This window comes from Miniopterus natalensis, chromosome 19, assembly GCF_054644295.1.
Source record: "Miniopterus natalensis isolate mMinNat1 chromosome 19, mMinNat1.hap1, whole genome shotgun sequence".
NCBI lineage: Eukaryota > Metazoa > Chordata > Mammalia > Chiroptera > Miniopteridae > Miniopterus > Miniopterus natalensis.
This window is the reverse complement of record NC_142099.1, coordinates 3155777-3183052: the sequence shown is the minus strand read 5'-3', so window position 1 is coordinate 3183052 and position 27276 is coordinate 3155777. Positions and strand designations below refer to the sequence as shown.

At 45.1% G+C, this 27276-nt stretch overlaps 1 protein-coding gene across 1 annotated transcript in view; it reads left to right on the top strand.

The window, feature by feature from the left end:
• COL11A1 (collagen type XI alpha 1 chain) overlaps positions 1-27276 on the top strand; it is a 129767-nt gene that overhangs the window by 64852 nt on the left and 37639 nt on the right. Inside the window, exons 32-43 of the mRNA XM_087827736.1 lie at positions 3364-3417; positions 3517-3561; positions 3692-3745; positions 3858-3902; positions 5848-5901; positions 10560-10613; positions 13894-13947; positions 15649-15756; positions 16474-16563; positions 16817-16870; positions 24753-24860; positions 26333-26440. Coding sequence (XP_087683862.1) covers positions 3364-3417; positions 3517-3561; positions 3692-3745; positions 3858-3902; positions 5848-5901; positions 10560-10613; positions 13894-13947; positions 15649-15756; positions 16474-16563; positions 16817-16870; positions 24753-24860; positions 26333-26440 — 828 coding nt within the window. The remainder of the gene's footprint in view (positions 1-3363; positions 3418-3516; positions 3562-3691; positions 3746-3857; positions 3903-5847; positions 5902-10559; positions 10614-13893; positions 13948-15648; positions 15757-16473; positions 16564-16816; positions 16871-24752; positions 24861-26332; positions 26441-27276) is intronic.

Genomic DNA, 27276 nt, shown 5'->3' with positions numbered 1-27276 from the left:
CCCTGGTGTACTAATTTTTCTCAAGCTAATCATAAAACGTTGTTAAGACTACAATTAACCATTGACTAGATACAGCAAAGTGGTTAAATGAATTAATATATAAATTCGGGTTATCAATATTAAGATTTTTTTAAATACACATGAGAATATCTATCTACCTATCATCCATCTGTGTTTGACCCATTCAGGCTTGACAAGTACAGCAGATAGGGATAATCTTAATTATATACTGATCCCAAAACATTTATTTATTAATAAGCTTCACAAGTAATCAGTGGGAGAGAGAAATGTCCTTTCTCCTGACAGAGGTGGAAACAGGCACCTATGTTCACTCATCATGTGATAACGCTCTTTTAGGGATTATTTTCTAGAAAATACTTTTTATGCATAAAGCACATACTATAATTCATATTTCCTCTAAAGTAGGAGATAAACATAACACTGAGCCCTTGTAAAATAAGAGGCATACATCTATGATTTTAAAGTAACACAGCCATCATTTACTGTTTCTGGCTATATTTAAACCACTGATTAGTAACTTTTACCTGTTAAATATTATCTCTAATACACTGTCCTGTCTCTTAGTTACCTTCTTTTGAAATGTCAAGTATTTTCACAAGTATTAGGAGTGAGAGAAGACATTCCCTGCGCAACCCTGGGCATTAAGCTCTCCTTAGATTACTTGCTAAATTTTTTATCTAATTACTAAATTACATGATAGTTATGGTGGTGTTTTGATTTAAAAACAGGAAACTGTCCTATTATTTGAATGAGCACAATTTTCTTTTATGAGTTTATTTGACATTCTGATGTTTTGCTGTCTTTCACAAGTCAATTCTCAGTTCAATATTCTTTGAGTTTGGGGGTTTTATTATTAGTATTAATTAACCAAATGCATCACAATGACTGGAGACAAGTGTTTCTTTCTAGTAGAATCAAACATTTCCCTTTACTCTTGAACTTAAATGTTTGAAATTTGGGTCTTTATTATTTTACATAACTTTTCTTCATAAATTTCATTCTAGTCTCAGAAGCCATTTACGTTTCTCAGTTCTAAAACAAAAAATGATTAGCACAGCAAAGATCAAAGAGAACTTCAAAGAGAACTCTCCTATGTGGAAGCCAATGCATTTTTAAATAGATTTAAATCATTTTCTACTAAAAGTGAAATTTGGCTGCTAAGCTTCTTTAGACAAGTTAAAGACTGTAATTAGACAACATAATTTATCCAGTATTTTACTAGCAAAATCTTACTGCGTATTTCAAAGATGCACCACCTTGTGTACTATGAAATGACAGATAACTATTTCAATAAGTAAAATCTATTTTAAGACAGGATTCTTTTATATTTTAAGCAGCATTTAAAGTAAATTTTTATATTTTCACACTTAGTGACTGAGCCTCTTTGGCCATTAAGCTTTGACTCTGGGCCTTTTGTTTGCTGTTTGGGTTTCTAATTAAAAGCGGATAATGCCTTTTCACAGAAATTATGTATTTGGGTGATAATTCCTTAAGTGAGACAAAGAGAATGATACGCCCATATATTACAAACCGTTTAATTGGTAGATTGGACATTTTTAATTGGTAGATTGGTAGTCTGTTTCCCATAAATTTCTTAGAGCAGAGACTATATAAGAAAATAAATTAATTAAAAATAAAATTGATGCCTAAGAGCCATTTGTTTTAATGGAGTCTCTCTTATCTATGTTACTTATCTATGGCACTCGGGACAGGAACGAATATTTGTTCCCCAACAAAACTTGATGGAAGTAAGTTATTTTCATACTCGATTACACTCAGCGAGTTCCTGGCGTAGTCGCAGAGTAACACTCCACCAGACGTCACTATCGGATTCCCCGCAGAGAGAGAGAAGGCTTTGAAAGCCTTTCAGAAGTGTAATTTGCAGACATTTCCCCCCATTACGTGAACAGGACACGTCCTGACAGTTGTCCTCGGGTCGCGCGTGGTTATGTCTGTGGGCACAGATTAGATGCGCGGGGAAGTGGGCCGCACAGACGCCTGGCGGCGCATTCGGTTAGTGTGGCCCGCAGTGTCCCTGACTCGGGAGGAGAGTGTGACCCGGGGACACGGTTCGTGATGCGGATCGCGGGGCCGATCGCAAGGTCTGCAATCCACGCGAGCGGACTGAAAAAGCAAAACGTGCACTCGAGCCAGAGAAGGCTGTGTGTCCCCCGGCGACGGGAGGAGCGGGAGCGGGCCCGGCCTTCTCTTCCGTGCACAGTTCCCACCCGGTGCGTTTAATTCGCACAGTGGCCGAAACAGGACAAGTATTCAGAGGCACCCCCTTCCCGCCCCTCCGGGGCGCATCATTAGCAAGTTGAAGAGCAAGGATTTGCCCCTAATCTGCTCTATCTTGTGATACAGTCATGAGGCAAACGGTCCCGGTCCTGTTCAGAGGACCCTCTGGGCAGATGAGCATCCGAGCATGTGCGCAGGGTAAACGGGGGATCATGTTATATGTCGTCTGTGAAATGTGGCCGCTTGTGGATGAGCTGACACGATGCTTCCCCTGTGCTTACGGCGTCTTTAAGGAGCCACGGTTTATCGCCATCTATCATTATCATTTTATACCTCGCCCGCCTGCCTTCCGACCTCCCACAAATGCCCTAGTGCCTTAGATGCCGACGGCTGCCCTCATTCTGCAGAATAAAAACTAAAACTGTTCAAAGAGGAGAACTACACACCCAACTTATTTGGGGGACCGCACGACAAAGACAAGTCTTGAATGTACGTCTTTGAAATTCCCCCAGCAGGACCGTCCTGCTGGACGCCTGCCTGAGACCCTCAGCTAGCTCTGACCACATCCAGACATCAGACAGGAAGGGTGGAGGGACGGTTTCAGCGTTTATGGTTTGATCCAGTTCTAAAGGCAGGAAATTCAACTAAAAATTGATACATATACTCACACTAGAATGCTAATTCAGGAAAAATACTTTATAATGTTATTTTAAAATTTGTGCATGCTGGGGACCTAGAATTCTTCGGAGTTGAATTCTTCTAAGTACATATGAGAACTTAGAAGGCAACCATTTATTGTGGACAAAATGCCCTGTAATTGCTATTTTTTAATATGACAAATGATATCTTTGATTAATTATTTTACTGAAATTTGAAAACTAAAAATATGTTTTATCAATTCCTACCTTCAATGCTTCCAGGATTTCCGACGTCCCTGTAAGTTCATTTTTAAATTTTTGAATGGAGTTTGTACGGCACATTAAAGTTATGCTTTCGGTTTAAATATTGTCAGCTTGTGGGGATCGCTGTGTCCCCAAAGGCTTCCAGCTTGCGGTTCAGGATGTCGGTGGCCATGCTCATGGTGCACTTGCCTCATTCTTTCAGGGCTCCACTGGATTTCCTGGGTTCCCAGGTGCCAACGGAGAGAAGGGCGCTCGGGTATGATGCTTACATTGCTCTGGACTCGCTAGTGTAAATTCCCTGCATGAGACACGGTTCCCCGGGCCGCCCTCACTGACACTGAACTGTCTTTGGCAGGGCGTCGCTGGCAAACCGGGCCCTCGGGGGCAGCGCGGCCCAACGGTGGGTGCCTTTCGTTGAAAACCATGCTTTTCATTTGGGATGTAATTTTCAAAGATCGTTCTCTCCAGAAATAAAAATGTGCTGGGTGCCACTGGCTCGGCACTAGAGCAGCATCTTCTCTCCTACGCAGGGTCCTCGCGGTTCCAGGGGCGCCAGAGGTCCCACCGGGAAGCCTGGCCCGAAGGTAATGTCGGCCGCGTCTCACCGCGGCCTTGCCGCGACGGCGTCCAAGACGACGCTCCCAGGAGGCATCGAAGCTGATTTCTTCTTCTTTTTCTTCTTGTTGCTATTGGCAGGGCACTTCGGGCGGTGACGGCCCTCCTGGCCCTCCCGGGGAGAGAGTAAGTATGGTGCAGTCACGTCGCATGGAGTCCGTACGAATATTCCACAGCCTTTACTCTAGGAAAGGAACGGGGGTCTGCACCCACAGGGCCACCCCCAGGGCCATCCACAGGGCCCCCCCCAGGGCCACCCGCAGGGCCCCCCCCCCAGGGCCCAGCAGGGCCATCCGCAGGGCCACCCCCAGGGCCCCCCCAGGGCCCCCCCCAGGGCCATCCACAGGGCCACCCCCAGGGCCACCCCCAGGGCCATCGCAGGGCCCCCCGCAGGGCCATCCCCAGGGCCCCCCGCAGGGCCATCCCCAGGGCCCCCCCCAGGGCCATCCCCAGGGCCATCCACAGGGCCCCCCCCAGGGCCATCCACAGGGCCACCCCCAGGGCCCCCCCCAGGGCCACCCCCAGGGCCACCCTCAGGGCCCCCCCAGGGCCCCCCCCGGGGCCCAGCAGGGTGGGAGGGTCCCGTTCCTCCGCTCACTCCCCGCAGAGAGTCATCTTCGTTTGAACACAGGCTGTGTGCTACTGATACTGTCACAGAGATGAGAGAAATGACGGGGCAGCTGGCCTAGGATGTCACGCTTACACTCGAGCCAAGACACATATTTTCCCTTAAATAGGCCTGTGCCACCCAGGCCCCTCTGCTGTGGGCCACGCTGCTGCTCACGGGGCCCGTGGAGCCGGCCGACAGCATGATGCTGGGAAAACGCCAGCTGCCAGTGGCCGTTAAATCACAATCAATGTGCATTTGAGTCAAGATAAAACATCTATTCCAGGAACTAGGAAAACTATTTAGTAGATTGAGTCCCAATTGATGTGAAATCAAGCTAAACACACCCGAGTAAGCGTGCCCTTAATTTTTGGGGGCAAAATGTAGCATTTTTGTAGTCAGATTTTTAAACACTATCCTCTTGAAAGAATTTTAAATATTAAAGTGTATCCCTGTCAGAGACATTAGTCTCATTTCTTAATATTCTATAATTATTTTGAGTATTATGCAGTCATAGAAATATATTTCTGATATTTTTTGAAATTTATAGATGTTTCACAAAACAAAAAACAGAATTATCCTATAATGTATAACTTAAAGCCTGGGAAGGCTAAATTGATAAACTGAAAAGAGTAAATTCTACCAAAGACCAACTTTAGTAAGTTTTATTTTTTATTTAAACATACATACATCCTAGCCTAACTATATTACTTAAGACATTTAAATTATCTTCTTTTTAATATGTTTGGGGCATATAAAGGATTATCTTTTACCAATCTATTGCTGCCACCAACAGTCACTGTAATAAGGTCTACTGACTTTGTGCATTTTGAAGATATGTAAATATGAGTGTTGAATAATTATAGTTAAACATCAAGAATGACATTATAAATGTGTATCTGGATTGAATGTTAGCGAGAATTGTACGATGTTCTTTTCATCTCTCTACAAAAGAAGTTTATACGTGAGTAAAATGAGATATTGACATCCTCAAAAGTAACATATTTTAAGTACAGAGGTTAGTTAAAGGCATCTTCTGTGGTCATTTGGAGGAAATCACCTATTTTTCCTTTTATTTCTATATGACTAAAATCAGAATATAAAGTCAATCCTTAAAAATACGCTCTCTTTGGGGGGATTTGAATTGAGAAGTCTTCCATCTCGGATGTTTCTAGCCAATGTTAAAAGCGGAGAACCTGTGGGACCTCTTGGTGCATCTGAGTTTTACACTTTTAGCATGAATTCTAAATATTTACAGTATTAAGCTGAGACCACGGCCGTGCTGTGTGGTTTTGGTACTGAGTGGTGTGATAAATCATCGATTTTGCTCTGCGCCAGGCACAGATGCTCTTGTGCTGCGTGGTGCTCTCGGGACAGGGAGGAAGCTGCGTCCGTGGAAACGAGCCGCACGGCGTCCGGGTGTTGTAGGGCACATCCGTCAACTTCCCCGTTTTCTATTCTCAGGGCCCTCAAGGACCGCAGGGGCCAGTCGGATTCCCCGGACCAAAAGGCCCTCCTGTAAGTGTGAGAATTTTTCTCGATTTTTCTTCATTTGAGAACGTTTTGAAATTTTTGAGAGTCGTAGCTTATATTTAAATCATTTTTAGATACAAATATTGACAACAGTTCCTATAAAACAAAATCGCAATGAGTAAGGTCAGAGACTATAGATATTTTCAATTTATGATGTTTACCAAGTATTTCTGTAAATAATGTACTTATGTCTTACAAATACTCTTTCCAAGTATGTCAAACCATAGAACAACATGAATATTACTCTCTCAACGACTCCCCTACTGCAACAAATATGATGGGTGGCATAAAAAACTGTTACATCCTATGTGTCCTTCAAAATACCACTCCCTAAACACTCACCAACATTCTGATATAATTTACATCACAGTAAGATTTATCTTTTTGTCTTTTTTATTTTGTCTCTATAATGCATTCTTTTTAGAAAATGTAATGATAACCCTTCCTGAATCATGTCCCTTTTATAAAATTTGTTTAGAGTTTTATCATATATCTTCCCAACGTTATCTGAAATCATTTTTACACTTGACTGCTCTCAGGGGCATAGAGGACATGTCAGGCCTCAGCTGATTCCTTTCGCCTTTCATGGAAACCTATTCAGTTTAGAGAGTTAGGATCAACTTCTCCACTTAGTCGCTTTCTGCTCCTATAAACCGAAAACCACAGAATGGTGGCTTATAGACAACAGAAATTAATTCTCCCAGTTCTGGAAGCTAGAACTCCACGATCAGGGTGCCAGCAGCTCAGGTGGGGCCCACTTCTGGGTCGCAGGCTTCTGGTCTCCTCGCCTGGCGGAAGGGGTGAGGGAGCTCTCTGGAGCGTCTCTTGTCAGTCACTAATCCCATTCAAGAGGGTTCCTCCTTCACCACTGAAGCCCCTTCAGTGGTCCCACCTTACTAATAACATCCCCTTGGAGGGTTAGGGTCTTAATATAAGAATTTGGAGTGACACAAGCTTCCAGACCATAGCACCACCTACCTAAGGAACCTGTTCTCAAAGCATGGTCCCTGGACCAGAGCATTGGCACTCCCAGGACTTGTTAGAAATGCAAAGTCTTGTCCTGCCTCACTCACCTCATCAGAGCTCTAGGGGAGGGGCCCAGGGTGTTTTTAACAAACCTTCCAGGGAGTTCTGATGAATGCTAAAGTTTGCTAATCACTGTTCTAGCCTAGACTTCAGTGTGCATACAAATCGCGTTGGGTTGGCATCTTGTTAGAAAAATAGGTTTTGATTCAATAGGTCTTGGGTATGTTCAATACAAGTCTTGCATAAAGGAACAGTTCAGAAAATTCTAAATTAAGATGTTCAAATTTTAAATAAATGTTACATGTGATTACATTATATATTTGAACATGTTGGAAGTAATTTATAAATAAATAAATATGCTCTCCAATTTTTATTGAGTGTGAATAACCCTCTATTCCACTGCTACTTTCAACTGAGACTTCAGCTCACATCATCAGAAGATGAATTATTTATTGGGAAATACTGACTTGAATATTAAATGTTAAGGCGCTCTCTTTTTTACAGTAATTTTCAGACAATATGTTTAAAATATTAGTTTAACACTACAGTTTTACTTTATTACCACAAACAGATCAAGAGCAGATCGTGATCTGTATTATTGCATTATAAAAAGATCAATGCAAATAGCTAATATTAAATATAGCATAATATATACATATATATTTAATATAGCATATAACGCATATGAGGTTGGTCACCCACTATGTCAGGTTTGTCCAAATGGAATATTAAATTATGCGAAGTTTCACGTACAGGGAACTGAAAACAGTTACAAAACGATTGTACACATAGGATTCTTTTCAGAGTGTTCTGAAGCCACGTGAAAGACCACTGTTTAGCAACACAGAAACTAGCGACATGCGTAGCTCGACATTCACACCGTTCGTACATATGGCTAACAGCTGTTACCCTCGTGCCGTGTGATTTTATTGTCAAGGCCACCTGACCCCCATCCTCGTGCTTTGGGGCGAGTTTTGCGCGTGGGCCGCGCCCGTGTAGCTGGAAGAGGCGCTGGAAGTGGAAGTGCCCGCGCTTGCGGCGCACTCCAGCCGGAGACGCCCACTGTTGGGGGCCGTTGCCTTCACCGCTGACCCAGATGACGTTTAGGCTCTGCTTCTCTGGCGAGGGAACAGGAGGGCGCGGGATAAAAGAGCCCGGCATTCCTCTGCTTTGCATTTTCACAGCGCCGAGGAAATAAATGCCTTCATCTCCTTGGCAGGGAAGGAAGAACCGGGCGGAGGGTTGGAGGCAGGCTCCTCTTCTGCACACTGATCGGCTCGTCTTCACTGTAATCACGACATGTATCCTGTGTGTGTGTGTGTATGTGCGATATACACCGACACACGTACAGACACGGGTTACGGGGGAGTGCGTGGGATGTTAATGTCGTGTCAGTGTCAGCACAGGGTTGCCCCATTTAAGATAATTTTAACTTGGGGCTGTGAAGATTTCTCTAAGATACATTCTGCTTAGGAAGAAGAAAGTCAAAGCTCAGCGCCAATGGGAAGTGAAAACAGCGCCCCCAACCACCACTTAGAAGGACCTTTTCTCAGGTCGCCTTGGTGAAAACGCTCACCCCCCTCAGATGAATTTGTTACCTCTGCCCTTCGCCACCAACATCAAAGCGGCGGCCAGTGCTGATCCACAGAATTATTAGTTTTAAATGAATGCCATGAAGTTACTTGGTAATTAACCTGCTTTACTTTATTGGATAGCAGTGTGGAGCCACCACAGTTCTTTGGGACTGATCACTATATAGCAGGAAACATCCTTACATCAAGACTAATGGGATGAATTCTTCATGGAGTCTGTTTGCACCGCCCCCTTCAGGATGTCCAGGGAAGATGTTAAAAATCGAATTGCGTTCATCCCAGGGTGGTGCAGATCTCAGAGCCCTGTTTTAAAGGGTTATGATATTTTGCAATAAAAGTGTAATCTATACTTCTCACACCAGCAAAAATACTGAGATAGTTAACTTTTATTTTTATAGATTTGTTAGAAAACAGACAACTGGCTCATGCTGATGGCAAAACCCATTTGAGAGGCATTTTAGTACACTGGGAAGAGAGGCTGACTCATATTTATTACCTTGAACTGTTACCCTCTATGTTTATACTTAAAACTTTTACCACTGCCCACAATTGATAGCACATTTATTCCTGTACATAGCAAAACAGTGATAAAGCAGAGAGCTTGTTTTTATTTACTGTTCTGAAATAGTGAACCTACATGAAGTCTACTGGGAATTAACTACTTATTCCTGTTTCCCCTTCAAACTGAGGGCAGAGTGACAGCTTATATTCCTCTACACCCAGGGCCTAACACGTAGATGTGTTTCATATGCTTTGGAAAGAAGGAATGGTTGAGTGACACCCCGGAATGTTTGGGGGCCTTGGCTGAAAACACTCCAGTTTTGGTTTTGGGGGGAGGAGAGCGTCAGAATCACTGGAAAACATGAGCCAATCACTGAGCAAGCCATGACCTAGTGAAATACTGTAACCGTGGTCTTAAATTAGAGCTGTTAGTTCACCCGGCAACCAGGGTGTCCAAAGCGACGTGATGGGGGAGCAGACTGGTACTAGGCAAGGCCAGGAAGCCTTGAAGTGTGGTTGCCAAGCTGGAGAACACGGTTGTGAAAATGAGCTTATTTCTAAACAATCCCTTGATTCCAACTCAATATATTAAAAACATGATATTTAAAAATAGATTTATATACATAATGTATTTGTTTCAACAAAGAGGTTTCTTTAAATCATTAACATATCACGAGACGTATATCTGCCATCATTAAAATGTGGTTATTAAAATGATCGTTTCTCTTCATATACCCACGAGGGTGAGACTGTTTCTGCCTGTATCTATTAAGCATGTTTTGAGATGTAAACTTGATACGTATGTTGGTTTCTGAGTAGGATGAATAATTCATAATGCAGTCTGAAGAAGCAGTCTACCTCGACTAAGGTCTAAACCATAGGAACCTCCCAGGGTTGTTTACTTTAAGTACTTAGTTAATTGCTTCATTAATTTCTTCAGTTGTGACAAAGACCCTTTACAAACGGGGACAGCGCAGTAGCTTTGCTCTCCAGCGCTTAGTAAACTGCGCTTCCAAGACCATGTGAGAAAACCTACTGGGGAAAATTGGTCCTAGTGACTTCTAAAACTGAGCAAAGTACCTTGCTTCCTTTCCTTGACGCAACCGAGAGGTACAGTGCCCTTGTTTATAACAGAGTTTGTGTTTCTGTTCATTCTTGTCAGTTAGATGCTCGGGCCACCACTAGGGGACACTGTCTTTCTCTCGTATGCAAGTCTTGGATGGACCGGAAACTGAATTAGGAACAGATCAGCAGTACTGAGAATTAACATATTGGCAAAAATAAAAACAAATGTATATGAATGTTCTTTATAAAAAGATAAAAAGGTGAAAAAATGTAAATGTAAAATGTTCTACAATTTTCTCTTGATCTCAGTTCAAAGAGAATTATACTAAAGAGAGATATACAGAGTCAACAGAACTTCAAAATATGCTATGTAGTGAAAATACAAGAAAATTATCTAACAATGCCTTAGAACAGGTCGTAAATATTTATAACACGTGGTGCGTATACTTGTGATTTCAGGGACCACCGGGGAAGGATGGCCTGCCGGGGCACCCGGGGCAGCGTGGAGAGACGGTAAGTGACCCGCCCTTCTGACTGAAACTGTCCACCTCCGGCCCCTCACCTTGTGACGGAAAGCTACTTCATTACCAACAGCTCTGTTACCAGGCTAAGGACAATGGAGAAATTAATGCCACTGAACCTTTCATTAAAATATATTTTTAAAACACATAAATAGATACATGTTTGTATCTAAACACCTTAAAGGCTATACTTGAGGATGTGGGATGGCCGTTGACTTGGTTGCCTTTATGGTCAATAACAGCACCTTGGGATGAGCTAATGGGAAGACCCATTGTCTTCTGGACACCTCCGCAAGGCTGTCAGCCTTGACCCTGTCACCGAAGTCTTTGTTTACGGGTGTCTTCCACCCAGCCCTGTCACCCTCCCACTCGCTAGAGGAAACACATGAAAATAAGCCACGCACGCGATACAGCCTCCTGCCCAGCACTAAAGGGTCAAATGTTTTCTGCTGTGGAAACCACACGGCTGTAATTGGTCTGGAACTAGGTCACATGCATCCTCCTGCCTCCAGCAGAAAAGCGTCCATGGGAACACGTAACTGAATTTTATTTTAAAATTACAAACAGTAGAAGATTAAATAAATGATTTGGGCAGAGGGGATGCTGGCAGCTCCGCCATGCCGCGCGGATCCGGTGGGGTCGTGGTTTTTCCCGCGCCCTTCCTGAGCCCCGCGCCTGGCTGTTCCGGTGGGGTGCGGGGCTAAAGGAAACCATCGTGGATGCGCGTGTTGACCTGGAGCCGCGTTTTGCTTCTCACCGCTGATTTCTTTAATCCAGCTTTGCAAGGAAACCGCCACGCTGACTGCCTTTGAGTACGAGGGAACTCAGAGCAGGACGATGCGTTAGGAGCCGTGTCGCCGTCTAAGATAACAAACCTGGAAGCAGGACGAACTTTCTGAGTAGGGGACGCGGTCTGTCAGCAGCAGCCCAAGTCCTGCTTTGCTCACCAGGACACAGTTCTTGGTAGAAGAGCTTCCTAGTTTTCGTCCAAATGTAAACTTCAAAGGCTTGGATTTCAAAAATACAGTCCAGAAGGATTTAGTGAGACCAAAGAGGAAAATTGTTTGGGTTTTCTCCTGGGAGACAGAGCGACGGAGGAGCATAAAATAAACTCTCTGAAGGAGAATCCGCAGCCAGCCTTGCAAGTGCGCGCGCATTTAAATCCTGCAGTCGATCGTTTTTAACTAAGTCCTGGTAGGGCTTCGTGGGAATGCCTCAGTAATGTTCCCAAAATGTCTCTGAAGGGAGGGATGCCTAGAGAATTTCCATTATAAAATCCCTTTTGTCTTCAGTTTACTAAGTGCTTCTGCTTCTATATAGACTAACTGTATTACATATTTAAATTTAAACAAAAGAGGGAAAATAGCATATTAACTAATGGTTCTAGGATGGATGTTCTCATTGAGTAGTTTCTCCTAGACAGAGGCTAGAATTATTTCTGGAAAATTGTATTTTAAATTTAAATTCACTTTTAGGAGCAATAGTTGATAACCTTATTACAGGAAACTTTCTCACCTTTTTTGTGTGTGTGTGTCTGCTGACTGGGATTCAAAAGATTACCTTGCACAAGAATCTAGAGCAGCTGTATTTTGCTACATATGTGTTCCTCTATTTTAAAAATGATTTTTTTAATATATTTTAATTTTGTCCTCGATCGGAAATCCTTGAATTGAAGGTTCAATCTGAAGGCTTAGAATTCAGAGCTTTTTAAGGCCACAAGGAACTATCAGAAATAGTTTCTATTATACTGAAACAACTCAAATTTCTCCCAGAAGCACAGTCCCAAAGCCTTTACTGACCCTCACACAGACAATGAAGACAGTGAGAGTGTTAAAGGTTTTGCTTTTCTTGGATGGGTCACCCATTCACATGGAGACTGCGGCCAAGATCCAAGAGAAGGCGGAGATGCGGAAGGGCTGCAATGGAAGACTTAGGAGAGATCACCGAGAGCAAAGGTGTGTCGCTGGAGACCAAGGCCACGCCCTGTGTCCCCAGTTACTGTGTGTGGGTGTGAAAGCTGGGCAGTGAGGAGGCTGATAGGAAGAACGAGGTCCAGTTGAAATGGGGGCTGGAGGGGAGCTCTGCGGGGGCCCTGCACCTCCAGATCCGTGAGTGAGCGGGTCCGAGAGCAGAGGACTCCTCACACGTGGCTCGGGGCAAAAATGACAGCACTGAAGCTGCGCTCCTTGGGCACGTCTTTGGAAAAGACGATAATCCGGGGAAAGAGAAGGCGGCAGGAAGAGAGGACGGCCAAGCGTGAGGCGGACCGACTCCGTGAGCGGCACAGGCGTGGGGACCGGGGCGCGCGGGGCTGCCGAGGGCAGCCGGACTCTGGACACCGCTCGCCCCGGGCCACCGGTCGCTGGAGGGATGATGGGAACGGGACTGACGCGTAGACGGCCTGGAGGGCCGGGTGCTGCCCTGGGCGTTCTGGCCTCAGTCCGTGCAGCCCGGCGTCACGGGGAGCACAGCTCCTGCAGACACCACGCGCTTTGATCCGGCTCTTCGGAGGGCCTTCCGTCAGCGTGTTGAATCTGCTCCTCCGCCTGTTAAACACACGTTAACTCACATGGGAAGGAAGGTTGCCAGCCACGGCGCGGGCCTGCCCAGCGGATAAGCCGAGCGTCTAGAGAAGCCCAGGGGCCAGAGTCATGCCCAGAGGCTGGACTCCGCGAGGACATGCAGCCGACATCGACCGGATCCCGCTTTTAATGACTCATCACATGCGAGATACATTTGTCAGTATATCCTTTGGGGTTTTAAGAAAGAACACTGATAAAAGGCAGAGGTGATTACTAATCGCGCCAAATATTCTTTTTATATGTATAACTTCATGTCGCGTTTGTTTTACGAGATTGGTGGAAGGCAGGGAGAGGTGCTTTAACTTCACAGATGGTATTATCTGTGTTCAGAATCAGTGGCTGTTGGAGAGAATGTCTGATCATCTTCACTGACTTCGTCCAGGAGCAGGCTAGTTACGCCGGCCTGTGTTGCTGACCCTTAGAACAGGGCAAAGGACGTTTCCACGCCAGCATCATTCCATCGTGTTATGTTATTTCTTCATCTTACTGAAAGTAATCATTGGACGATAGTGTGAAATAATGAAGATGGTAAATTTTGAATTTTAAAGAGAACAGGAAAATAATAACACATTAAACATTTTAACCAAAAGATGACTTTCTTTTCACGTGTGATACTCAGTTACCTCAGAGAATTTTAACTTATGTGTTGTGCCTTGTAGAGCTTTAATGGATTACACTTTCTTTCCTTAGGGATTTCAAGGCAAGACGGGCCCTCCGGGGCCAGGGGGCGTTGTTGGACCACAGGTACATTACATTACTTTACTTCCCTAACAAGATTCATTTTTCTGTTTATTTTGTTATGATTGAAAATGATGTATTTTTACATTTCCGATAGCACTGTGATATATGCCGCTTGCTTACATCAAATGAACTTCAGCAAACTGTTGCTTAGCTAAAGCGATTTTTACTGAACTGATTGAATAAAATAGAAGAAAAATAATAAAAATAAGTCAGAAAATTCACACAGTAGTGAACATGAAAGTCTGACCGTGGCAATATCTGCTCAAAACCTAAGTGCTCTGTTAAATAGGTTGGCCACCCTCTTTTCCAAGAATTTCAAGTTATAAAATGACTTCAGGTTTCTGAGGATAAATTCAATTTAGAAGTAAATTAGAAGTATAATATAAAGCTTTGAGCACAATTTTCTTCTAAAAATTTAATAATTGTAATATATTTTTCTTAATATTTTTGTCTTTATGAAAATGATTTCCATCAGTGATAAAAGCAGCAGGTGTTTTGTTGCGTTTGCACCTTCATTGGATTATTTTTATTGGCCCTTTCAAGAAAGAAGATCCAGGGGCCTATTTCAGATGTAATCACAGTTTCCTGTTAAAACAGAGGGAGTGATTTGCAAGGAGCGATACTGATGGGAGTACTTGACATTCACTTTTTTTTGGTCCCGTTGTGTGAATCGCTGCTCACTTTTGTCTCAGTGGTGATAGCCATTACCTTAGGATCCAATTTACGTTCCTTACTATTAAATTCTGATCAAATATTGAAGGAAAATTTACTTTGGGGGAAATGACTGCACGTGGATGGTAAGTTGGGGACTTTCAGCAATAGATAATTAAAGGAATTTAAACCTAAAAAGGTCCACTCCAATTTGGGCCAGATGGCTCTTCATCCAAGACCAAAGGGTAAGAGAATCGGCTGCATCTGCAGATTTCCTTTGGCCACTTCAGAAAGACGCTCCCGTTGAACATCTGAAGACTTCCCATTTGTGTATCTTTAGCTTAATTCCTCCTTCTTGCTGTGTCGAAGTGGAGACAGAGAGCACTGGTCTCCATTCTCTATTTACACCTGAAAGCTCATTAAACTCTAGCACCACAGAGCAGCTCTGCCCAGGGGACCCGTGAATGGCCCGGCGTTTTTCACTGTGGCATTTGCAGCAGCTCCAGGCAGCGGGTGATTTGTCAGCCTTCGGCCGGGAGGAGCTGCCAGCGGGATCCCCCTGCCACTCGCTCTAAGTTTTTTCAAACGAATGTGGATGAACAACAGTGAGGTCTCCTCTCAGGAAACTCCAAGGACGACCACTTGGGTTGTTTGGGTTCTAGGGAACCTGAGCTCCTTTTGAAGTCACGATTCATTGAGTAGCTACCAGTGTGGTACCGATGCCTTTTTTACTCCTGAACTCATTAGACACCTTAGAAAAAAGAGAGAAGGGGGCAAACTATAGTTTAAAACCACAGTTTCCAACAATACTTGGGCTGGCCTGCCCCTGGAGCATTTCTGGTATGGAACAAAGAAAACACTCTCTGCGTTTCGGTGTATTTCCCTTGTACACTAGATTCTAACCAAGATTCCACGACACGGTCCCACCAGTGCTTCCCGGGAAGTGCTTTGCAGGACATCGTGACCATGACGGGGAGCGCTAAACTCTCTGGGGGTCTTGTTATCTCTCCTAAGATAAAAGAGCAATCTAACGACTCTTCCTTTTCCATTGAGGGGCCCACTGGCGAGACTGGTCCCATAGGTGAACGTGGACATCCGGGCCCCCCCGGGCCTCCCGGTGAGCAGGGCCTTCCAGGCGCCGCAGGAAAGGAAGGTGCAAAGGTACAGATGGGCAGGGGCATCCTCGGTGATGACGTCCGTTTGCTGTTCACTGTGGTTTTTCCTTACGGCCTGTCCATGGCTGGACCGGCTGCCTGTTGGCCTGGTGCTTAAATGAGCGCGAGAAGGAAACGTCATTAAATACTCACTGTGGTGTACTTTGAGGCGCGACTGAACAATGACAGAAGGCAGCCCCATCGACTGTACCGCCTCCCGTTTATAGACGCCCTGAACTCCAGGGAGCGGTCAGTGTGTTTTAATGTATGTGGCCTTTCCCGTAACGTTCCCACCGCAGACGACATTCAGACTTTGCTTACGGTAGGTTAGAGGTCACGGCATTCGGGCTTGACTCACAGGTTAGAGGTCATGGCATTCGGGCTTGACTCACAGGACATGAGAGGTCATGGCATTCGGGCTTGACTCACAGGACATGAGAGGTCACGGCATTCGGGCTTGACTCACAGGTTAGAGGTCATGGCATTCGGGCTTGACTCACAGGTTAGAGGTCACGGCATTCGGGCTTGACTCACAGGTTAGAGGTCATGACATTAGGGATTGACTCACAGGACATGAGAGGTCATGGCATTCGGGCTTGACTCACAGGACATTAGAGGTCATGGCATTCGGGTTTGATTCATGGGAGGTTAGAGGTCACAGCAGTTGTGTTTGTGGAAACGTATAGACGTTGCTCCCGGTGACGGACTATGTTACGTTCCTCAGGGCGACCCAGGTCCTCAGGGTATCTCAGGGAAAGACGGCCCAGCAGGACTACGGGGCTTCCCAGGTGAACGAGGTCTTCCCGGAGCTCAGGTACGGTCAGCGTGTAGATACGGCGCATGAATGAAATGCTTCCCAGAAGCACGGGGGTGTTTTTAACTAAGTGAAGACGCATGAATAACTAAGGGAAGCAGGAAAGCATGTGCACTGACCGCCATGTCTGCACAGCAGTGTGTGCTTGTGTCAAACCCTTCCTAACACCCTCCCTTTACCGCGCACACATCTTCCCGTTTACGCTCAGTTCGCGTCAACTCATTTTCTTTGTTGTTTTTCCCACGTACCCCAGGGCACCCCTGGACTGAAAGGAGGAGAAGGCCCCCAGGGCCCCCCAGGGCCAGCGGTACGTATACTGTGAGTGAGCGAGCGCTAGCCGAGGCTCAGCGCCGCCCGCTGTGACCCCCGGCGCGGGGGAAGGTAGGCACGCGCCAGCCACGCAGCCGATGCCGGGTCTCCGCTGATGTAATTGCCGGGGAGTTGAGGGCGGGAAACGGTCACCGGGCCACCGCGGTCAGGGTGGGAGGGGCTGGCTTGCCCTTAGGGGACCCCGAAAGAAGTCATAGTTGGTCTGGCTCTGCGCACTGCAGGAGCCTTGAATTTCATCCGTGCTTATTTAAGGACCGCGCCAGTGTGAAGTGTGCATGTGCGTGTGCGTGTGCGTGTCGTCCAGATCGCTTTCCTCAGTCAGTTCATGTGTCTGCGCCGAATAGCTGGCGGGCGAGCGCCCCGGGCTCTGACCCCGCCGTGTCCTGAGCGGCGCGGGCCCGGGGAAGGCGGCGGGGCGCGGCGGCCACAGCGCACGGCCCTTTGCTCTGCGCGAGCGAGGACGCAGAGCCGCCACACTGCGCGCTCTGGGGCCTCTTTCCATTTCGTTTCACGTCGCCAGCCCCCAAAGCTGACGGCTGCCTTCAGGGGTCTCTCGGCTCTTTGCACACGCTCAAGTCGCTCGAGTTCCACGTTCAAAGCGTCTCTTTAATGCGCCCCTTCTCTGCACCTCTGCGGCCACCGCCTTCGTTGGGCCCCCCCTCGTTCCTTGCCGGGCTGTGCCCACGCCCATCTCCCGGCCCGCTCCTCGCCCTCCCGCCAGCTGTGCCCACCGTTACAGCGGCACCCGCACCCTCGCTGCGCTTCCTTTGCTCGCACACCTCACGGTCCCCAGCCGCCTTCGGAATCCGAGCTCCTTGTGGCCACCGGGTGTCGTCCCAGTTTGATGCCAGTGGCCGTGGGCTTTCGTTCTCCCTACTGCGTGCCTCTTCCTCTCCAATCCTGTGCGGTGAGCTTGCTTCTCCAGCTACCGGGATCTTTCATCCTTTGCAGGATGAGCAGTTTGCATGTTGCCCCTTCTTCCAGCAAACGCCCCCCCCCCCCCCGTTTACTGCATTCACAGCAGTTACCGTGCATGTGAAATCTGGTTCTGAGAAGCTTTTATTCCAAATGGCTAAGGTCAAAATGAACAAGAAACCAAAAAGCCACTGAGTCTCTGGATGTAACCGCTAACTTATTCAGAAAATTGGTCCATGTTAATTCTTATTTTTTGAGGTTCAAGATGTGCTGTGGGTTACTTTGAAGTTAATATTAAAAACAACAAATCAGGGGCATGATGGCTTTGGCAAGAAAGAAAGCAGGCTCTACTCTGCAAATAATGTGACATCAAAATATCAGAGGGAAACAATAGGCCAGCTGGTGAGAGGGAATGAAATTGCGTCACAACCGATACAGGTACTAGACTCTCCCGCAGAGCTCCTTGACGCTGACAGATCGGAGTCTACGTCAATCTCGTATTAACGTTGCCTTAGGGACACTGACCAGTGGTACGTGCAGGATTGAGACTCGGGGGCAGAGAGGGATGGAGATACTGCGGTTACTCATATGAGGGGAAAAGTGCTAAACTGACGAGTCCTTGGGGGGAAAGTATGTGAATAAAGAATGCGAACGGTAAAGGAAATAGAAAATAAAATAATATTAGAAGTTTATTTTTTCTATTGTCGATGCTACGGACTTTACAATCGTTAGCTCATTTGGTCTTTGCAACCCGGCCAGGCAGATGCTATCATTCCACTTTTAAAGGCAAGAGACCCGGGGCTTAGAGAACATAAATAACTTGCCCAACTTTGCAGTCCTTGGAAGACACAGACCCATAGTAGCTCATTCCATAGACTCATTTCCAGATCTTGTCTCTTTCACACTCAGTATCTACTTAAGTTCTCCCCCTCCTTTACTTTCATTTTTCCAAGTCCTCTTGAGTCTCCTGTACTCCTATGAACAATTTTGTCCAAAGGAAGCGAGTCAGAGGAGCTAATATTCCGGCTCACTGGGCTTCAGTATTCCTATATGTGCTCTTTATAACAGATACTTAATTCGAATGAATCTAAGATTAAACTACTTAAACAAAGGGACAGGTTGGATCCTTGGACACCCGTTCTCTTTATTTATAACCCATTTGGTCAGAAACACGGAGCAGGCTATTCGTATCCTGTTACTGTGACATCCTGTACCTGCGAGTTTCCTGGCCTCGGCCAGGTCCAGCTGTGAGGCCACCGGCACGTGTTCAGAGGAACAGTGACCTGCAGCATTGATCAGCCAGATGTCCTGCTTGAGGACACAGGAGATCGCTTTAGGCAGGGCCCTTGAAATGAATGTCCCCAGAAGGAATCTCTTGCGAATCCTAGCTTGAGAAATATTTGTAATTTAGTCATCAGTTACCTGATGACTATTTTCATAAGTTATGAAAACTAGGGCCTTCTCTTTTTGCTTTAGCTTACAGAAATTGTGGAGTCAAAGCTGAGACAATACGGAAGATAACTCTTTGGTTTAAGACTATAACTTTTTTAATACAACTCGCTATATAAAATAGTACCTGTGATATACTTTCATATTCTCTATTATATTTTAGTATAGTCAATATTTTAAAATTCTGGACATGACTCATTGAATTGATTTCATAACCCACCAATGGATCATGGCCTGTAGTATGCATTTTTTAGATTACTACCGTTGTTGGTTCTATTTTATGCCAATAAAAAGTTATTTGCTTATCTATTTTTCTTAACTATTTCTTATTGATAGTCATTTATATTTTATATCTCCCCTGTAAGCTGCTATAAGTCTTTTTGTGGAAAAACTATAATTAAATAAATATCTGAACATACCAATCTTTTAAACTGAAAAATAGATTTACTAGGCGGACATTTCCTACAAAGAGCTTATGGCTTATGGAGGAAGACAGATAGGAAGTAGATAAAATAACAAATTATAAATAAGTGATATATTAAAAGATAGAACAAAGAAGCCAAGATGAGAAAAATGACTTTCGCCTAAAGGAATTATGTTGGAGTTGGAGCTATAAATAAAAAATCAGTTTTATTACAAAAAGCAATTTTTTGAGAGCCACACAGAGTCCTGAAGTGCTCATCACTGTTTGGATCATCTTAGCACAGACCTGGGATGTCATAGTTTTTTTAAAGGTTTTGCTACTAGGAGTAAATATATATTGAGACATTTTTAATGCTTTCACTGAAGACAAAATCATCCCAACAGGGTGCTGTGACTTTGGGCTTCTAAAGCCTGGCAGACTTCACATGCTCACCGTATGCACGATGCTGTATCCAAGAGCTGGTAACAGGCACCAGTCAAAGCACGGCCCTGCCTCCTGGGCTCGGGGGTTTGCTCACTAAGTGGCTGTCGTGATGCACATACAAGGCCCAAAACAACAGGTGCTGATCAGCAAGAGACAGGGCAAGGCAGCCTTTTCCTTACATGTTGAACACACACTGAACCCACGCTTTATATTTATGTAAACGTACAATACAGGCAAATAGATATATATTATGCAAGCAAATCCTCAGATGGCTTCTACCACATATATACGTGTATGTTTATGTACATAAACATACATATATTTAACTTATCTTTATTGTTGAAAGCATTACAGATGTCCCCTCCGCCCCTTTTTTTATTTTCATAAAGCAACATTAAGGAAATGTATTCCCTACATAATCTCTCCTCTGTCTATATATTTTTTCTGCTATGGGATCCTCTCATTGTCAACCATTATTTCTCAAAAACCGAGACGATTGAAAGAAATAGAATAGTGTTCCCAATAGAAGCCCCCTCTACTTACGGCCACACTTCTGATGCTGCCCAGAAGTGGGAGCTCGCGCAGAAAGCATGGGGGGGCAGACCCGCGGCGGCTGGGAGACCCTGCCCCACGCCCACGATGCTGTAACACATCGCCCGCACCCCTTCCCCGCGTGTCACGACTGCTCCCCGAGGCTTCGGACCCGCTTTTCCTCTTTGTGGGCTATTATTTCTTCTCCCTGGCACCTTTCCTCAGGCGTTTATAAACCCTGCCTGTACAATTCCTATCAGTTCTTTTTCCTACACCCGTTCCAGAGGCCTTCTTGTCCCCTCCTTTTGCTTATCCCTCGAACAAGGAAGGCCAAGTTTTTCGAAGCGTTACACCTGCTGACTAATCCAGTCCTGTGCTATGTTTTTAAAGAGAAAGCATGTTGCCCTGGCTGGTTTTGCTCAGTGGTTAGAGCGTCAGCCTTCGGACTAAAGGGTCCTGGGTTCGATTCCAGCCAAGGGCACGTACCTGGGTTGCAGGCTTGATCCCCAGCCTTGGTCTACGCTTGAGCAGGAGGCAACCAGTCTCTGTGTCTCTCTCACATCGATCTTTCTCTCCTTCTCTCCCTTCCACTGTCTCTGAAAAAGCCCTGGAAAATATATCCTCGGGTGAGGGTTGAAAAGAAAGATACAGGATGGAGATGGTGGTGGGGATCAGTGACCGGGCGCTGAGATACTACAGGACTTCCAGTTAATCATCAGGGTCTGTGCTTTCGGCTCCGGCAGTGCCTGAGATTTCATCAGAATGTTCAGCTTGTCCGACCGGAACTAGCTGTGATCTGCAAAACGGGAATTACCACAAACTCGTCTCGCCGTGAAGGCCGACTTGGCCTTAAAGAGAAAGGGGCAGCCTTTGGGGCCGCTCACGCATTTGTTCACCTTGCCTTGTAGAGCTCTGGTTCGCAGGAACGTTTGGTTTATGTGTCTCCGTCCGGGCTGCCTTTTAACCGAACGCGGGGGTGGTCTCTGTTCACCAATTTCAGGGACTCTCCAAAGGCCCCGGAGCGTGGGGCCCCCAGTGAACAGGCCGGAGCCGGCGGCCTGGGCGTTGCAGCCGGTCCCCTCCCGCTCCCAGACCACGAACCGCGGCCCCTGCGCCTGTCCCCACCGCCGTGAGGGGAGGGGGCCCTGCCGGCCCCGCGAGGCCAGCGAGGTCAGAGCAGGGAGCTGGGACGGGAGGGACGGAAGCACGCGGCGCGCTCGGTGGCAGGGGACGTGCTGATGGCGCCCAGGGAGCAGGGCGCTGGGGCTGGGCGAAGCCAGAATCGGCCGTGACGGGCCCGTCACAGCACAGAGAGCGGCACCTGCAGTATTGTGACGGCCACGCACGGCGCCCGAGGGTGCTGGGCTTCCCGGGACAGTCTAACCACTATGCTGATCGCCTGGCTCCTACAAAACAGTCCTGAATGTCAGCTGCAAATGGAAAGTGAAATTAAAATTACAAAGCAAGCAACTAAACAGAGAACTAGAAACCCCGCCCTTTAAAGCAGGTAAGCGCCCACCTGCAGCTGGAGGCGCGCGGCCGGGCTGGGTAGTCGGCCCTGAACAGCAGGGCGCCGCGGACGGCCCTCCTCACGCGCCCGGAGCCCGCACCCACCGTTGCCTCGGGGAACCTTCAACGTGTCACGTGTCCCTTGCTACTTAAGTCGCACTTTGGGATAACGATGCTTCTAGAGTTTTTAGCCCCCTTTTCTCCGAGGCGTTTCCAGTTAAGCCCTTTCTATGTGTAAAAGATTCATCACTGCCCTGGAGAGATGAGTAAACAGGGTTACTTCGTAAATAAAAAAAGGTTGGTTTGGCAGGGCGTCTTCGTGTTTAACCTCACTACAGCTGAACGGTTACCACTAGGGCAATTAACTTACTAATTTGTTTACCAATTTATACTTAATCCACTTACATGCGAGGATGTGTGCCCGTGTTTTCATATGCCACTCATCTGGCCGTGGTCCCCACGACTAGGTGTTCCCGTTGCTGTCACATTGGTCGTGGGTGACTTGTCAAGGTCATTCTATGAATCCCTCTGTTATAGGCCATTAATTTATCTTATTTCAAGCGTACTCCTTTATCAGTTTCTTTATTTCATAAATCTAGGCAATGCTCATTATTAATCACTCAGATTATTAGATGAAAAGTTGATGGGGACTTTAATTTTTTTTACCTCTGACCCCCTTTTAAGCTTTTGACAGGCAGTAAGTGAGGCGGGAAAGTACTGTAGGTAGAAAAGCTCTGCCTGCCTTTAGCAGCCTGGCCTCAGACATGCCGCCAGTGTCACCTCCGGACCTCAGTGCTCTCTTTAAAACATTTCACTTCTACAATTATTCGAGATCTGTTTGAAACAGTTCTCTAACTCCGCTGCATTCACCATTTCAGAAAGACATTGTTCAGAGAGCTTTAAATATCATAAAACCACTGACATCACAAAAACCCGACGAAAGGCTATTTCTGTCCCTATTGGCGAGAAAAGTGAGTCAGAGAGAGGTTAATGGTTTGCTCAGGATGGGAGGAGGCTAGTGCATCCAGTGCTGGGAAGGAAAAGGCGACACACAGCCGACTCGTTTACTGAGGACCTACTGTGTACCAGCAACTACTCAAATTGCTGGAGATCGGTGAAAAAAACGAAAAACAAAAACAAGCAAAAATTCCACCCTTGTGGGGGTTATCAGTATCTATTTAACCTATGTTTAAACCCAAACATACTTGTTTTAGATGTAATTATTGATCTGACCATTACAAAGCAATCTGTTCTTTATTATTGCCAGTTACAGAGAAATGGAGTAATTTCTGTCACTACAGATGTCTACCCCGTATGGGAAAATGCCTCTGCGGCGTGCTCGGCAAGGGCAGGCGCCCACCGTAGCACACTCCGTGCTCCCAGTCGGCGCCCAGGCTCAGACTCTCACTGTATTTTTGTGGAATGTGGGAATGGGTTCTCGTTTTATTACTGGGTTTAAATTTTCATTTTTTTAAAAAGTGGGACTTCTCTAGAGAATCAGTGGGAACTAGAGGATTCACAGGCTTATTCTTTGCAAAGCTGGCCTGGGGATACTTCAATAAGACTTGCGAGTCTGTAATATGATTTGCTTAATCGCTGTGTATCATCGGAGATTTTCCCTTTTCGTTTATAAATGCATGAAATAAAATCATTGCAGAGCATGGTGTTATTACAAATATCTAGACTTACAGGATGTTTAAAATAACTAATGAACAAGGAAAGGGCAGCCGTACTTTAGGGAGCAAACACCCATCGAAAAAGTTTGCATCCACCGTTTTGAAATTAATGGGCTGTGACAATACCATGAGCAGTAGTTTAACTACAGAAAAGTAATACATTTTCATTGTTAATTTTAATGCAGGTTCCATAAGCAAGATGGCAATCTGAAATTTAATCTTATTAATATTCCCAGGGAGTCATGAAAATAGCTAAGCTTTGTATAATAGAAACATTAATATAATACCTACCAACTCCAGACACTGTCATTGAGTCAAATCAGCATTCTCTCTCTCTATAGACACGAAAATATCCATTTAATTTTAAATATTAAACACACTTCACTATAAAACCAACAAGCATTCTTAAGTAAAAGCCATGAGTTATTTTTATGTACTTGCCCATCATAATGTGTCCAATTAAGGAAATATGTATTTGTCCTAATTTTTATACCGCATCATCTTAGGAAAGTATAGATTCAGCCGGTGCTTTCTCCTGCAAATTTGGGGAACTTCTGTTAACTAGACGAGTGCATTTAGATCCTATATATTTTTTGAAACATATCCATTATGTTCACAGACCTTCTAAAAAGACCAACGCATATCTCTAATCTTATAATTTTACACTCATGAAAAAGATGACATCTTTAAAAATATTAAATATATATATACCTTTGAAATTATTTCATCTTATCAATATTTCCTAACTTTAATATTGGACTAGAATTTAATCTTTCAAATAGTGAGTACAACTGTTTTTGTTTATGATCTTATAATCGTCTACAAGTCACCTTTACGTTGTTATTTTGCTATAAGGTTCCACTTTTTTTACTAAAAAGCCGGTATCGCCTTTTCCACCATGGCTAACAGCGCACCTTTTCTCCCCTGTGCAGGGCTCGCCAGGAGAGCGAGGATCGGCAGGGACAGCCGGCCCCATTGGGCTGCCGGGGCGCCCAGGACCCCAAGGCCCTCCCGGCCCGGCCGGAGAGAAGGGGGCTCCTGTAAGTAATTTCAAGGCGAGAAACATTACCCTGCACCCCGCACAAGTTAGGACTTTTTATTCAGGGATATTCGCCCTTCATACTCCACTGCGTCCTCACTGCACGTGTGCCTGGCATACAAACACACTTTTTTATTTTTATAGTAGAGAAAATTTCAACTTCAATTAGATGAGATGACATTTTCCACACTTTATGAATCCCTAATACCTGCGAGACAGTTGGATATTATTAATGTAAAAGGCTTCTGATTCGGCTCCTTTAAAAAGAATAAAATTGGAGTTTTGATTCAAACTGTACCTCGCTGCTGTATATTAGAAAAGTGTGCGTCTCTCACTCTTCCTGTAATACAACTTTATTTCCAGTTGTATCCATGCAAGGGACACCCATCGAAGGTGGCTGCCCTTCTCATGTGATGGGAGTTTTCACCTCCAGTGAGTGAGATGGGAAACACCTGACCAGTGATTTCATCTTAGAGTTACTGGGTTTTAAAAATTTTATACATCAGTGATCACGGGCTGTATTCTGTTCACTGGGTTTATGTGTCTTTGTCAAGATCTCGTCCCAAGATCTTGTCCCTGCTTTTGATTTAATCAGATTAATTTTCTAAAACAAAAATAGCCTTCTCTCATTCTCCAAGATTCAAACACAAACTCATTCAGGAAAGGTAGATGAAAACTGCAGACAGCATACTCAAAAATACGAGTTTAACACTTCTGTATACACGCGAGTCTTAAAATGCGTATAGTTTAAGCCTATAATTCTAAAAATACTTTTTATCACAAGGACATTAGTTTTAGCAAGTTGGTTCGGATGCACAGGCCGGCTGAGATCTTCTCTCATTGCTGTTTGTGATATTACTTGAATGTTCCTGAATTAAAATGATCGTTTTATGTAGTCTATTATCTTTTGGAAACGTTTAGAATATTAAGATGAAGCCATGTCCCCTGGGGCAGAATTTGTGGGTAACAGAAAAAGGCACAAAAAAAGCAAAACCAAACCAAAAAAAAGTTAGCAGCCTTGTCATTTTGAATAAGTGAAAGCAGCAATAAATTAAAATATCAAACTGTAGGAAAATCCATGAAGCATTTGTTAAAAATGTAAAAAGTTGACACCTGAAGCTGTACACTGCAAAGTTGGGCCACGAGCAAATGAATGTTTAGGCCTAACAGCCACTGCCCCGTATCACCACGGGAGAGTAAAAGGCTCGGCCAAGTTTTGCAAACATCCAGCATCCGATTTATCAAGATACAATACTTGGTTAGAAAATGTGTGTTCAAAATAAAAATTCCAAAGTGAATCAGTTATATCTGTGGACCACAGCCTGAGATTCCTACATACATTGACCTCAAGGGTAGTGTTCTTGGTCATGAAAGAATGGAGGGATTTGAGTATGACTGTTAGCGCTGCACCTTAAAATTGCGGCAAACAGTTAATGGGCAGTAAAGTAACGGTCTGTTGGATTTTCAATCCAGGGGGAGAAGGGTCCCCAAGGCCCCGCCGGCAGAGACGGAGTGCAGGGCCCCGTGGGTCTCCCGGGGCCAGCTGGGCCCGCTGGCTCCCCCGGAGAAGACGGAGACAAGGTCGGTCTTCTTTATTCCTTAGTGTATCCTGTGAAAAGCGAATTTTCCTTCAAGATCCTTAAATTTAATCTTTCTAAGACTAGATGCCAAATCTGAAGCTATCTTTGGTAAAGTTTCCTGCGTCTTCATGTGCTGAAAATGTTTACTTCGGAGACTGAGGTTTAGCAGCTCTCCCCTGAAACAGGTGGGATGTAAACAAGGAAAGGGAGTGTGTTCAAGAACAAAGGTAGTGAGAAAAAACAGGTGCCCAAAGTGCTCATTTATGTTCAACTCCGATGCTTCTGAAATAAATGTGAAATTAACGCGTTACGTGTCCGTGCCCAGCCCTCTGCTAGGATGGTGCCGAGCAAGGGCTTGAGAAGGAGCCGCCAGCGAGTCCGAGAACCTGCGCCTCTCTTTTCCTAACAGGAAAGATTCCAAGCTCTTCCTTCTGAATGTGTGGCTGCTGTTGTGTCAGAATTTAAGATATTTTCTAATGTTCCTGTGAGGCGCTGTAACACTTTTTGTGGTACTCTGATAATGTGCAACATTCGAACATTTTGAAAACTAGGAGAAAAAATAATTTTCAATCAATGTGCAATTATATTTTTTTGTAAATCAGTGTACTTCTGTTATCAGTGAATAGCAGTGATTTTTCAGACAAAATTGATTTTGTAAATTAAAATCCAGTTGCAATACTCCTCAGAGTCCAGTGGACTTTTGTCTACATGGTGGTTCATACCAGAAAGCGAGAAGCAGAGGGAACCTAGACTTTGACGACTTAAACAGTAGCATGTAATTGTCTCAGTGTCAGATTTAACGCGAGAGGAGAGTGCTGACGATGCATTGGTGTGACA